Source organism: Cyprinodon tularosa, unplaced genomic scaffold (assembly GCF_016077235.1).
Source record: "Cyprinodon tularosa strain WSP-4 unplaced genomic scaffold, ASM1607723v1 ctg9, whole genome shotgun sequence".
Classification (NCBI taxonomy): Eukaryota; Metazoa; Chordata; class Actinopteri; order Cyprinodontiformes; family Cyprinodontidae; genus Cyprinodon; species Cyprinodon tularosa.
Window position 1 is genome coordinate 72,015 of NW_024039673.1, and position 13,910 is coordinate 85,924.

General features: G+C 37.2%; 1 protein-coding gene across 2 annotated transcripts in view; it reads right to left on the minus strand.

Moving 5' to 3' along the window:
* Positions 1-694: 694 nt before the first annotated feature.
* The window catches only part of mtus2a (microtubule associated tumor suppressor candidate 2a), a 37,335-nt gene continuing 24,119 nt past the window's right edge, over positions 695-13,910 (minus strand). Inside the window, exons 5-15 of one of the 2 annotated variants that reach the window (XM_038273966.1) lie at positions 12,676-12,774; positions 9,041-9,219; positions 8,830-8,955; positions 5,996-6,062; positions 5,374-5,588; positions 5,179-5,284; positions 5,022-5,095; positions 4,830-4,928; positions 2,871-2,990; positions 2,633-2,730; positions 695-1,775 (exon numbers count right to left, since the gene is read on the minus strand). In XM_038273966.1, coding sequence (XP_038129894.1) covers positions 1,352-1,775; positions 2,633-2,730; positions 2,871-2,990; positions 4,830-4,928; positions 5,022-5,095; positions 5,179-5,284; positions 5,374-5,588; positions 5,996-6,062; positions 8,830-8,955; positions 9,041-9,219; positions 12,676-12,774 — 1,607 coding nt within the window. In that variant the 3' untranslated portion in view covers positions 695-1,351. Of the gene's footprint in view, positions 1,776-2,632; positions 2,734-2,870; positions 2,991-4,829; positions 4,929-5,021; positions 5,096-5,178; positions 5,285-5,373; positions 5,589-5,995; positions 6,063-8,829; positions 8,956-9,040; positions 9,220-12,675; positions 12,775-13,910 lie in introns of both variants that reach the window. The other variant, XM_038273965.1, reaches the window with a different exon arrangement.

Here is a 13,910-nt window from a genome sequence, read left to right on the forward strand (position 1 = left end):
TTGTTGAGATGGCATTGACCTTCTAGCAGGACAATAACTTTAAGCAACTCTGTAAAGGGTAACTTCTACACTACTTTCACTGAATGTTTATTTAGAGGTATCAGGTTAAATCTGAATTCTTGGTGCTGCTCTATCACAAGCAATCCCAATAAAAAACAAATTTCACTTATAGATGCAATAAATCTAAAAGGGATTTGAATATTTTTGCACATACAAGCCACTGCACTATTTCTTATGCTCAGGATACCCAGGTTATCCGCACTCTAGGGTCCAATATCGCATGCTGTATTCCACTTTAGTCCCATAAGACATATTACAAACACAATTATTTTCTAAACATATCAGCGTCAATAAACAAATTACAGCAATAATGTGTTTTACACTAAAACTGGAAGACTTCCACTGTACATGCTTGCTTAATTAGCAAATCCGATGTAATAAATAAATCAGATATAAACGTTGTACTATAAAGACACAGACAACAATTAAAACAGTAAATCCTGTGCTAGGCTTTCCTTAGCTCTGAGCTCTCCGTTAACTGTTAGGTTGCGTTTTTGCTTCTGCTGTTGTGACACAACAGAATGCACATTCCCACTGAGGTACATAGAAAACAGCAAACAGAGATTTTGAAAGCTGACCTGAGGGACCTGAAATAGAGAGGAGCTCATTTTAAGAAAGGAAGACCTGGCGGCTCCCAGGAGGTTACACTATCAGCATTGAGCTAATTAGAAACTCTCAAATATAAGTCGAGGAGGCAAATTGCTTCAATTTACAAACCAATTTTTGATCAAAAGTCCCTTATAAATAAAACGTTGGTCGCTGTCTGCTGGTGAGGAGGAAGGACCAAGTTTAAGGCGCTTTGTTTTTGTCCAGATGCAAAGAGAGAACTGAGAACAGAAATTTGATTGACAGATTATTCTGACGGAGAACAGCTTATTTAACTGGGGATATGTGTGTGTGTGACTATGTGCATCTTTTTACTACACCAGAGCATCATTTTCCGGTGATCAGAATGTGCTATTTCTATCTCACGCTGCACAGAACACATGCAAGAGAGCTTTAACTATCAACAACAACTACTCTAATATTTAATAGTACTTACAGTGTATTTGAAAATACATGAAGACAAACATGGATCTCTGACAGAAAGGTGTAGCTGCAGCCAGCCATTTTTGTGTTGTGTGTATGTCCATCTTATAGAATCTCTGTATAATGAGCACCACAAGACTGGTGGTTCACAGTGTGTGTACAGTATTCTGGTAACCGGTTTAAGTTACTTTTACATACCATTCCTGTCAGAAAGTAAAGAATTGGAGTACTGAGGAAGGAATGTGTGTTTTGAAAGCTGATTTTAGTTTTGCAAAGAGGTGTTTGAATTACAGCGACCTGACAGCGCCCTGTGAGTGGGTGTGTTCGGCCCAGAGGAGTAGTTGTAATTGACAGCGGCCCTATGAGTGGGGGTGGCTGGTCCGGGAGAGAGGTTCTGATTGATGACACTTCTGTGGGACGGTGAGCAGTGCTGCGCCTGTCTGGGACAGCCGTGACAGTGGGTGGGCGAGTCGCATCCTGCCAAGGGCGATGAGGAGAATAGTGGGGAGGAGGGAACGGGGGAGGTGGAGAAGGAGGAGCGGTGGAGTGGGGATGAAGCCGGGGACATGAGGGGGCTGGTCTGGAGAAGCCACAGCAGCTCTTCATTGTTGCGGCTCAGGCGCTTCTTCTCTGTGCTCTCCTTTTCCACCGACTCCTGCAGGTTGGCGTTCTTCTCTGACAGTTGCCTTGAGTGGAAAGTAGTAAAACATACAGATAAAAAAACCAGACCCCAAAATCAACCCCTTAAAATATTTAGAAAAAAAGTTACAATTACATAAAATCTCTGTAAAATTGACATAAAGATCCATATCTTCATCTTTAGGACCTAATAGCTCCAGCCCATGTCCTATCAGAATGTAAAAAGGGGGTCATTTTTTTTTAATAGGTTTTCCACTAAGATAAACGTACTTCTTAATATAAATGCCTGATTTCTGCACCCGTTTCTAGTGAGTTTATATGTTGAAGACTTTGTTAAATGGTATTTAAAATCACACCATAGATATTGTTGGCTAAAGGAGCGATAAAGAAATTTTACCACTAGTTGGGATGTTGAGCAATGTCTGTAGACCAAAAAAAATATCTGACAAACGCAGCTTCTTTTTCTAAAGAAAGTTCAATGCAGCATCAAATTATGCATTGGCTATGTATTTCACAACATTTTCAGTTTATTTTATATTTTATCCAGTTATTGTTTATGACAATGGTGTCCCACCTAGAGATTTATAATTGGCTCATATGCAAAATATCTATTTAAAAAGCTGCTTTAGTTTTCATAAACTAATAGAACTCACCTTTACCATTAAGATTTTATAATAGTAGCTCAAACGGTGTCAAGCTTTTAGCAGTTAGACGGCACCTCATAAGACAGACACCATTTATTTGAGAAACATTTTAGCATTCAATACCAGCAAATCCTGAAACACGATAACTCCTGATATCTCTACAGCTTCTGACCCAACTTGCATTTGCATAAAATTTTATACACAGGCCTCAGAGACCAATTTAGTGAATCTCTATGAATAAACCTTTGGACGTGTCCTACCTAGACATAGCGACGTTCATCTCTATACGAGCCTTCATATCTTCATTCTGCTGCTGCAGAACTTGGATCTTCTCTTCCAGGAACACGTTCTTTTGAGCCTGCTCAAATTTAGAGTAAAACAACGGAGCAATCTTTCATTCACCGCACACTCATAATCATCAGTCCAGAAAGCTTTGCATCTGTAATTTGCATACAAGGTTTGAAAGAATTTGCCTTTAGAAAGATTATTTGAGCCTACCACTTTCTCCAGGTCAGAGATCTTCCTTTCCTGCTGGTGAATTTGTTGGTTTTTCATTTCAACAACCTCTTTCAGGCTCTTCAGATCTTTCTCAATGTGCTGGTATGGAGCTAAAGCATCCTGGTAAACAAAATAAACATTGTGTAAATATATATAAGGCCATATAAATGTATTAAGGGCTTTTTGTGTATAAACCACTGGTCACTTTCTTTGCATTATAAATGATAAACTAACAAAACATAGTGCATCACTTTGAAATTTAAATAATTAAAATGCATGGTTTTCATGTAAAACCAAGAACATATAAACAAGTCTGACAAAAACTATTCTTAAATACTGGACTTCATGCATCCAAATTTCAATAAAGCTTACTTCAACCAAATGTCCCATTAGAAGCACTTTGCTGACCTCTAATGGTCAGAGGTTGCATTACATCTGTTTGTGTCTTGTTCTTCCATCTTTAAGCTCCATCTGAAATACTAATACTGAATTTTTCCTGCACTATACTAAAAGTTAACAACACATCTGCAAAAACAGCAGCTATAGATATACTTAATAAAAAATATGAGTATAAACATAAAGATTAATGTTCTCAGACAATGTCCACTTCGTTTGAGTTTAAGTGATTTCCTTAGAAATTATAGTCTATAGACCTTGAAAAACCTGAAAGACTCTAAGCTGTAATTGCAGGTACTGAGTATGTGGGGCTTTATGCAAATGTACACGATGCATACTGTAGTGTCCCTTCCTATTATAAAATGTTGGCCTGTCACAAAAAAATAAGCGTTGTCTTATAGTTGTAATTAGAAAAAGCTTGGAAAGAGTCTGAATACTTTAGAAAAGCAGTAGGTAAAACATGTTTCCTTTAAACTCGTACTCGTACTCATCGTCTCCCGCTTTTCTTTCCTTTAAACTTTTCATTTATTCACCTGTTAGCCACACTGGATTAGAATTTATTTCGAGACATTGGTTAAATTCACACTGCAGGCGGAAGTGACATAAATCTGATTTTTTTTTTACCCATATGCGATATGTATCTGATCTATTCATGACAGTCTGAACATTATAGATAAGAGTTTTTTTTTCAAATGTGACACAGGCCACTTGACTATATGGTCCTAAATCTGATACATATCTGATTTTTTCAAATGCCTGGAATGTGTGAACATCCAGGTCGCATTCATCTGACCTGGACGTCATTAATACTCAAAAAAGGTCCATATTCTGTGTCTTGCAACACAGAAGCAGGAAGAAAAAAATAAAAACAACCAGAGTGGATGATGATGATGCAGAGAGCAGCCTTTCTTTTTGATCTTCTTGAAAAGATTGCGTTGATAAAGCACTATCATTCACCCTCACTACTTGTGACACCATTGTGTCCTCTACTGCGCATGTGGGGCAGTTAAGCTGTTCACACAGGGGATCACATAGAAGTCCTATATATTTGGAAATGGGAAGGACCATTCAAAATAATCGTATTCCACTAAATAAATCAGAAATGAGCATTAAAGGGATAGTTCGGTATTTTTGACATGAATCTGTATGGCATCCCCATCACCAGTGGCATGCAATCACACTGACTTACCCCTGGCAGCGTCCTGTGAGCAGAGTTATCGTCCAGTTTTGGTCAAGCCGAAAGTAGTCCGGCAGGTTTTTAGGAACAGCGAAATAAAACGTTTCTCTTCCCAAAACATTATGTGTTCAAAAGAGCGACATTTTTGCATCCCAAAAACATTGTAGTGGAAAAAGTCACACGTCGTTATCAATTGGTCCTATTTTCTCTCTGTTCGTATCAGTGCGCGCCGTCATTCAGACAGCGAGCTCAACAACAGCCAGATGCATGTCTCCCTCCGCCTAGCTGGGCGGAGGGAGACATGTCCCTCATATCCCTTTAAGGCCTGCAGTATTAATGTGTAAAAAAGATTTTTCTTTTTCAGACACACTGAGATCTATACTCACAATGATTTGTTCATCTGTACTCTTCCTCAAAGCCTCCTCGAAGCGTTTGGCTTTTTCCTTTAGACTCTGGTTTTGAAATGTGAGAGTATCCACTTGATCCTGACCAAAGCCAAAGAGTAGCAATGTTAGATCTCAGAACTATGGTCACAAATGAATATATCTGTAAAGACCTGTCTTAAGGTGACATAATACCTGTAAAGAAAGCTTCAGTTTTTCAAAATCCTCCTCTAGAAGGAGCTTCTGTTGCTCATGAGCTTTTCTCAAGTCTGCACACAAACATGGCAACACATAAACAGAAGTCACTCCTAGTAGTTTCTGCATCACAATTAGTTTTTTTAATCCAACGTACCTCTCATGGTACGGGCATGTTCCTCGTGCAGTGTTGCCATGGTAATATTATGCATGTCTCTGAGCTCCTGCATGGCTGCTTGATGATTAACTGTCACCTCCTCCATCTAACACATCAACAAATATATATAAATAGATATATATGTGCAAACAGCTTGTTATATTTGATGTGAATCATTTAATTCCTCTCTGTCACCTGCTCCTGCTGCTGAGTCGTCAGCTCCTCCATCTCCAACCGGTGTTCCTCCTTTAGGTGCTCCAGCTCAGCAGCGTGACACTTCCTGAGGCTCTCCTCTACAGCAGCCAGCTCTGCCTCCTGCTGCACCTGGAGCTGCTGCAGCTCGCGTTCAAAGGCCACCTCCAGGGCTGTTTTGTCCTGCTGGAGTCTCTCCCAGCGCACTGACTGGAAGGCTGTGCATTAAGCAGATTAAAAAGGGAACGAAAATGTCAAACTTTTCCATTTTGAGGTGATTTTGAGGTGTTCCTATAATCTTTTTTTTTTTAAACCTATTAGATGTTTACGGTGAATCAGGTATGAAAATAGTTCAGAGGTTTTTTTTGTATTACATGCTTATTCTTATTCACATGCAATCACTGAATCTGTGAAATAATTTTACCAGAACCAGTTTTTCAGATGCTCCCAGCAAGAAACATCAAACTAAAAATGAGAACTACTATATTTTCAATCTTAAGCAAATTACTTTGTAATGTAAGTAGAAATAACTACAGTATCAGATTTTTAATTGTGGTGTAGCAAAATAAAAAGATGGAAAGGAGCTGAATTATTATCTGGTAGCCTAATGTTTTTTCCAACTTACTCATCTCCTCTTTAGCCTTCTGTAACTCCAGGGATAATTTTCTTTGACCTTTCTCAGCAGCTTCATTCTGTAAATTAAAAGAAAAACAACAAAACATATTTCTGAGATGGTTTCAAATCTTTTGAAAACAATTATAATTACCGGTACTATGTTTGTATGGTTTATAATAAAATCAACAGTTTCATAGATACACTATATAGCAGGTTTTGGATACCGCTGTCAGACTTTCGAGCTGTTATTGAAAGTGATGTTGAGACTAAATTATAGAGTTGAATGTGCAATAATATTCCTTGAATATTTTTATGTCAAGACAACAAACAACTGATGTTTGGCTGTTAGCTTCAACATCAACTATGCAGTTTAAATTGATTGAGGGTTTTCATTTAAGGCTTTTCAACCCTGATCATTGGAATTCTCCCTGATTTACTTTGGTGTTGTGTTGACTCCATTAAAGCTTTTTCAAAGCATTTATATATTTATTCAGATAGGATTTTAAGAAATATAATTTTAAATGTTTAAATAAACCCCACTTGATTTTATGAGTTAAAGGTGCTTTGCAAAAAAAAAGTAACCTTATTACATATTCATATGAAGTATCATTTCAAGTTTACTATAGGCCATAAAGGAGAAAGAGGAAAGTTGGGGACAAAGGTAACCTGGTTTGATTTGACCGCAATTAAAAGTATTTGACTTACATATTAATGTTACATGTTATGGAAAATAACACTTGAGATCAACCTGATCACAATACAATCATGTTTTGAAGTAGAAGCAGGGAATATGATCAATATTGATGGGAGGTGGGTGAGGTTTAGGCCTGGAATAAAATCTGCAAAAGGCTGCAGCAGACTTTAGAATAAGGAAGATACAACTTATTTTAACTTCTGTAGTTTATATCAGTTGGTGCACTTGTCCTTTGAGATTCTTCTCATCTACGCAGTTCCAGGATAAAGTGGGAATAGGCTCACTAAGTCACTGGCAATGATCCTTTCAAAGATTAAAGAAAATGTATTCGATGGAACAATATCAGTTAAAGACATCTTTAAAATATTTAGACCCTTTTTGATGATATGTCACTGTTTGCTGGGTTTGCTGTAGAGAAAAACATTTCTACTTTGCTGTCTGATCTTTTAAAGAAAATTGTTGTTTGGAGACTTCAACTTTATCAGACATTACATTAATCTACATTCAATTAAATGTAACACTGACAACCCCATAAATGTAACAATGTTTCTGTTCAAACTTAACATCTAAATTATGGTCATTACTGAGGTTATTGTTTGCTAAGTATGACAGAGATCTACCATTCAATCAAACCAATTTACATGACTTGGTGCCTGATAGTATCTCTGTGTTTGCTTTAACCTGAAAAATGTAAGGTCTGTTAGGTTTGATTGTTTATTGCTTCCCTTAGTCTTTGCCCTTTCTGCTATTTATTAGAGATATTACAACTATTTATGGAGCTATGGGAGCATGGACGTAATTTGGAGGGAAGACAAGGGGGAAATGTCCCCTACACTTTTCAAACCTCCGTTTTTGTTGCCTACAAGTTTTACTGTCCGAAAACAATATTACGCTACAGTACACATACATTCACCTAGCACTAGGACTAAGCGGAAAACTGCAGCTCAAACTGAAGCCTGCTTCCTTAAGTTTAGTCTGCCTACAACTCCTGATTGGCCCACCATCTTTTCTTGTGTGATCGACTGTCACCACTGTCACTCCTGAGAAGCTCAGTTTACAAACATCTGAGGCGCCACTGAACCTGGTCTGTGATTGGATGGTCAAACACGCTGAAGTTAGTTTTATATAAAAAATAAAAACTTGCATCACACCTCACTTATAAAAGAAATGTTTCGCCCATGTATGGGAGGATCCACTTTTTCTTCTATTGAGATCTGGGACTTCCTCTCTCCAAGTCTCTTTCTGGGTCATCTCTCTGGTTATCTTTATCTTGGCTGGCAAAGGCAGTACTGGTCTTATCATTTATTTTCTTACTATTTCTTCTTTGTGCAGACAAAGCTGCTGTTCTTTGGTTCGCATAATGAAAACAAGTTGGAAGTGAAAAGTTTTGCTCCCAACCAATGAACAAAGAAAATATAACATTTGGTAATAATTTGCACACATGTTGTAGCACATGCTTGTTTTAACCAGTTGCTAACCATCCACATTCTCAAAGAAAATAAATCTCATATCCATAATAAACAGGTCTGAAAGTCAGATGAAACAACTTGGGTTTAAGACCAACACAAGCAGCAAAAGCAAAATGTTACTACAGCTGTCATATGTAGTTTTTACCAACAGGGGGAGCTTAAACCATTTATACTGTCCTCCAGGTCTCTTTTCCTGCATCACTTTACTGCAAGCTGAGGGAATGCAGTGCTCAGACAATGACCATAAAGGAGTCAGACAGACACAGACAGTACCATTGCTTTCCTGTCTCGGAGCCTAACTCACACCATCAGACACAGCAGAGTCAAACCAGCTCAGATTCACCATCATAGATCCGTTCTTCAGACAGCCAGTCTTTTCACATCAACACATCGACCTTGTGGGGCTACAAAATGCATCTGTCCTCGAGTTCATTTATGTAAATGTTACACGTGTGTTTGAATCAATCAAGTACCAGAAAAAACAATAAAGAGAGAAATATTGTTCACAGGGGGATTCTGTTGTGAAAAGTTACTTCATAGAAAATCAGAGGGAATGATAATGCTTGCATAAATGTTAACTTTTTTTACCCTCCACAAAAATATTTGGATGCTTAATAAAATGTCAAGCTTTCTTTAATAGCAAGAGGCCCTTACTTGCATTTTTTGACTTCAGTTTGTTACCTTAAGGCAGTAATGCTGAGTAGTGATTATGAAGGCATCTAGACCAAGAGAAGCTCTACTCAGCTCATTTCTCAGAGCCTTCAGCTGCCTCTCCTGGAGCTCACAGTGCCTCTGCAGCCTTTGAACCTTTCAGTGACAAAAAAAAGGGAATTTAGAATAAAGCAGAAGAATGCAAGCTTCAAATACTGAGGGAAACTTTCTCTTTACTGACCTCCTCCCTTTGCTCCATCTTTTTCTTCTCATCTGCTTGCTTTTCTTGCTCTTTCTTCTGAGCCTCTTCTTTCTCTCTCTGCAGGCTCTCCTGCTGAGGTTTCAGGGGGGCCACACGGCGTGGTGACCCTGTAGGAGTGGAACCCCTCACTGCAGCTGCAGGTCGCTGCCCGGGCTGGACTTCAGGGAGAAACAGAAAACAGAGGAAATTATGTCGGGTAGAAAATGGGAGGAATTATGTGTATTACAGGAAAGAGGAAATTGGAATTCAAAATAGAGAATTTTTTATTTTATCTGCTTTCCCTGAGATCTGATCCAACACACTGAAAATATATTCATATGCAAAGGTCCAACGTATACAACAGGAATTCTTAAAGATAGTAGAACATACTAGTGGTATGGAAAAGTAGTGATATAAAGTTTTCTTTGTTTTAATAAAAATATGAAAGGAGTATTCTGTGTTTAGTTTCACACCTCCGTATCTTTATACTCCTAAATTAAGTCCTATATCATTCACAAGTCATATCACACAGTGAAATGGAGTCCAAATTTACATAACCTCGTCATAAATCCAGCGTTTTTGCAAAAAGCCTCAGAAATGTGTTAGTATAGAAAATATCAAAATATTTGAACATCCTACACCTTTGTTTAATTACTCATCTGAACATAAAAGAGCATGAAAGGACTGCCATCTTGCCAAAAAAAAGTTCAACTATGTAGAAGTAGAAAATGTTTAACTTCATGCAAAAAATAACTGTATATCACACTGAATTCAAAATCCCTGTGGTGCCAGTTGGTCGTGGCAGCAGTATAGTGGAGATGCATTGTATAATCGGAGACAATAAAAGCTGTTCAGACTTCATAGGAAAGTGGATTGAATTAAAATATAGGAGGTTATCATATTTCATATTTTAGCAGGGCAATAAAACTAAGCGAACAGTCAGAGTTAGAATCCAATTCAAAGTGCATCTAAGGGGTTCAACAAACTACTAAATAATAAAAGCTCCCCAAACTTTTTTAGATTTCATGCATTATCTTTCTTTTCTTCTTCAGTTATGGACTACTTTGTGTCGGTCAGCCCAGAAACATGACACTGCATATATCTTCATGATTTCTATTTTGATGTACTAATGAAACCAACAGCTGTTAAATGAAGAGAGCTATGGCTGGACCTGCTGCTAATGATCAGCTTCATGAGATAAATGATTGCAGGTTAATGAAATCTTTTCTGCAGAGGACGCTTAGTGGTCGTTGTTAATCTGATATTCCTTCCTCTAATTTTATGACAAATGAGAATAATATCTGTGCTGCATTAGAATTAATTCAAAGAGCACATTACGGTAAACATATCAGGGTTTATTGGTACTTATGTAAATGTTTTTTAACAATTAGCCTATGAAATTGTTGCACCCATTAATGATGAGGGTAATTTGAAAGCTAGGCAAACATGCTTACCTACATTGAAGCTAACATACAGATAAGCCCATTAACCCGTGTTTATGTCAGATTTCAAAGGTTTATAACAAAAATGTACAAAATCTTATAGCCTAAAGTTGGAACATTTTTTAAGTCCATCAACTGTGACCCAAGAACTGTCCCCTTTTCCATCCCCAGCCGAAGCCATATCAGCTGAACCTACTGAAGCAAGTGTGAGTGGTTTCCATGACAACATGAGGCAGAGATTGGGGTGCAGGGTCCCAGGTAATGGGAAAGAATTGGTTAGAGGAAGGTGGGTGGGATGGGGGATAAAATAAGAGAGAAAGCTGTGAGATAAAAGAGAGAAAAGAATTGCAAGGTGATATTGAGTAGGAGGGGGTGGGGAAAAGACACTGAATGACCATAATGATGAAAAATGTCCAAAACCCATTAAGATAAGTAAAAAAAGAAAAAAAAAGAAAACTGATAAGAAAAGTGTAAGAATACTCCCCTTAAAGGGCAAGCAAATTTTTGCTTTTTAAAACCCATACATCTTGCAGCATTTAACCACATCCATACTCTCTGTTTTAAGTATCTCTCTTAATCATTTCCACCCCATATTTTCTGACAAACACACATGTGAACACATACTTGAAGACATCAATAGGTTCTATCTGAAAGGTTACAGAGAGGATACTGAATACTAAATGATTGTGATGCAGATGGGGTAGGGAGGAAGGCTTTAGAATATTAACACAAGCAACTATGTGAGAACAATAAGGTCCGGCCTAGCTGAGAGGGGAGGCAATACATAGTTGTTTTATTGGATTGGAGCTGAAATATTCCTGTAACTGCAATCAATGGTAAAATATAGCTTTTTTAGCATCCTGGATTTTGTGATTGGTTGGAAAAAGGAGTGGATGGGGAAAAAAAATAATTTCTTCTTTATCAGAGTATAGAAGGATTTTTTTATGTCAGATAATATAGTTAATAGTACAATTAAGCAAGGTGCAGGAAAGAAAGGAGGTAGGTAGTAGCATTGCGGTGAATATTTTTGACAGAAGGAAAACGCGCAGCTCGGAAAGGCTTTCTTCTGTAGGTATACAGCTGAAAGTTTGCTGCAATCCCTTGACAAAATGTTTTTACCACTGCAGAAATGGGAAAAAGAAAAGCCTTGCTTTTTGTTTGCTGAATCAAATTCTAGCTGAAACTGAACACTCAGCGTGACACACTTGGAAAAACCACAAGTTTCCTTTGGATGTGGGTGAATTTCACAGTTTGAAATATAAACAAACAGAGAAAAAACCACAAGGATCTAATATTTACATACGAAGGAGAACGGTAAGAATCCAACTAACCATGTGTTAAAAATATAACTTTGAAGATCCAGAAAAAAAAACTATTGTTGCATTATATGCACATTTGATATGCAAAGCTAAAAGTAATGCTATGGTTAATAATAACAATTACAAACTACTTAAGTATTTGAGAAAGTTCATCGCTAAATTAAATTAAATTACAGAATTATCAATTAAGTTTAGATATTTCACTGAATCAATAAAAAAGTGAAATGTATACATTACATGAGCATTAAGTAAGCTGATTAAATACAATTTAATTAATTTCAAATATTTTTTATGTTAACTTTAATGATTTTTGGAATCATAAGTTCAGCTTATCAGAAAATATTAGCAGATGAAAAATATTTCCAGACAAAAATGCATCCAATTAAAAAAAGGGTACTGTACTGTATAAGGATAAATTATTGCAGCAGTGTGGCATGGCTTTCAGGTGATCAGCCTGCTGAAGTGTTATCAACAATTTTTGAAGTGATTAATGTGATATTTTTCTTTCTGAGAAATAAGACTTTGTATTTTTTATTATCTGTATGCTAAACTCTGCAAAATCTATATATATAAAAGTTGGAAACACACCATCCTCTGTTTTTTGGCCAGTTTTCTATTAAATTCCTTCATAGAATCAAATGTTTAATAAATCCATAGAGACTAACTTATACAGTACATTGAAATTTACTTTTATAACCTTTGTTAAACCCTCTCATTTTATTTGTGAAATGTAAACCAAAAAATAGCTCTTCAATTTTTATTCTGTTTCATATTGTTGGAAAAAAAAAAGTTTATAGTTGTACAGGAGAGCCACTTTGTGTGTATTCATTTTCTCATCAGTTTCTGTATAAAATGTGACTTAATGATTACCTACCTGGGGACTGCAGCTTCGGGGGAACAACGGCTAGCCTCTTAGGGGAAGAAGGGAGAGAACGTGTGACCTCTAAACTCCGCTGAAACTCCTTCCTGCCAACTGTTAACACAAAGGAATAAAACAATGAGGGGTTTTATCCTCTGACAGTCCTACATCTGCTAATGCTCCCACAGATCAAACATCTGGAAAAAGCAATTGCGATATGTATCTATCAGATTATATTATTATAAGGTAATAATAATAAAAATTAATAATAATAAGGAGGCAGTCGTGGGTGAGCGGTTAGGGTGTCAGACTTGGATCCCAAAGGTTACCGGTTCGACTCCCGACCCGCCAGGTTGGTGGGGGGAGTAATTAACCAGCGCTCTCCCCCATCCTCCTCCATGACTGAGGTACCCTGAGCATGGTACCGTCCTGCCACACTGCTCCCTTGGGGCGCCATTGAGGGCTGCCCCCTTGCACGGGTGAGGCATAAATGCAATTTCATGGTGTGCAGTGTTCACTTGTGTGCGCTGTGTCACAATGACAATGGGAGTTGGAGGAGTTTCCCAAAGGGCTTTCACTATTTCACTTCACATAATATATTAACAAGGTATAAGGTTTTTATTAACAAGTGATGAAAAATCATAATAATTAACAGGGATAAATGTTATAAAAGCATTTGTTTTAAATAAAATTATACTAGAGGCATTAAAATTGATGCTCTTTAAAAAAAATCAAATGTATTTATTATGATTGTATATTCCTCCTTAGATTGTCTTTACATGTTCAACCTTGTTAGCTCATGCTGCTATAATTATCCAGCAGAGAATGGACAGAGAACCCATTTAGAAAAATACCAAACAGACAAAACAGATACCAATACCAAAGATAAATTTAGAGAGATTAAACAACCTAGTAGTCATGTTTTTCATCCATTATAGGAAACCGGAGTACCCAGAGAGAACTCACACATATGCAAGTAAAATAGGTTAAATCTATGCAGAAAGACGTCTTAATGTTCACTGTATAGTCACTTTCTGAAGAGCTCCAGTTGTGAAATGTCTCATACCTTCAATCATTAAACCAGAAACCTTCATATTTCATGTTTTTCATATTTTTTTATTACTCTTCCTTTTTTATCCCCCCCTGCTGTGTGCTATATAAGAGTTCATCAGGACCATGTGTCGACCATGAACAGGACATCTAGTCCTATTTTAGACATTTAAGTATGTTTTATTTTATGTTGCGCTCGT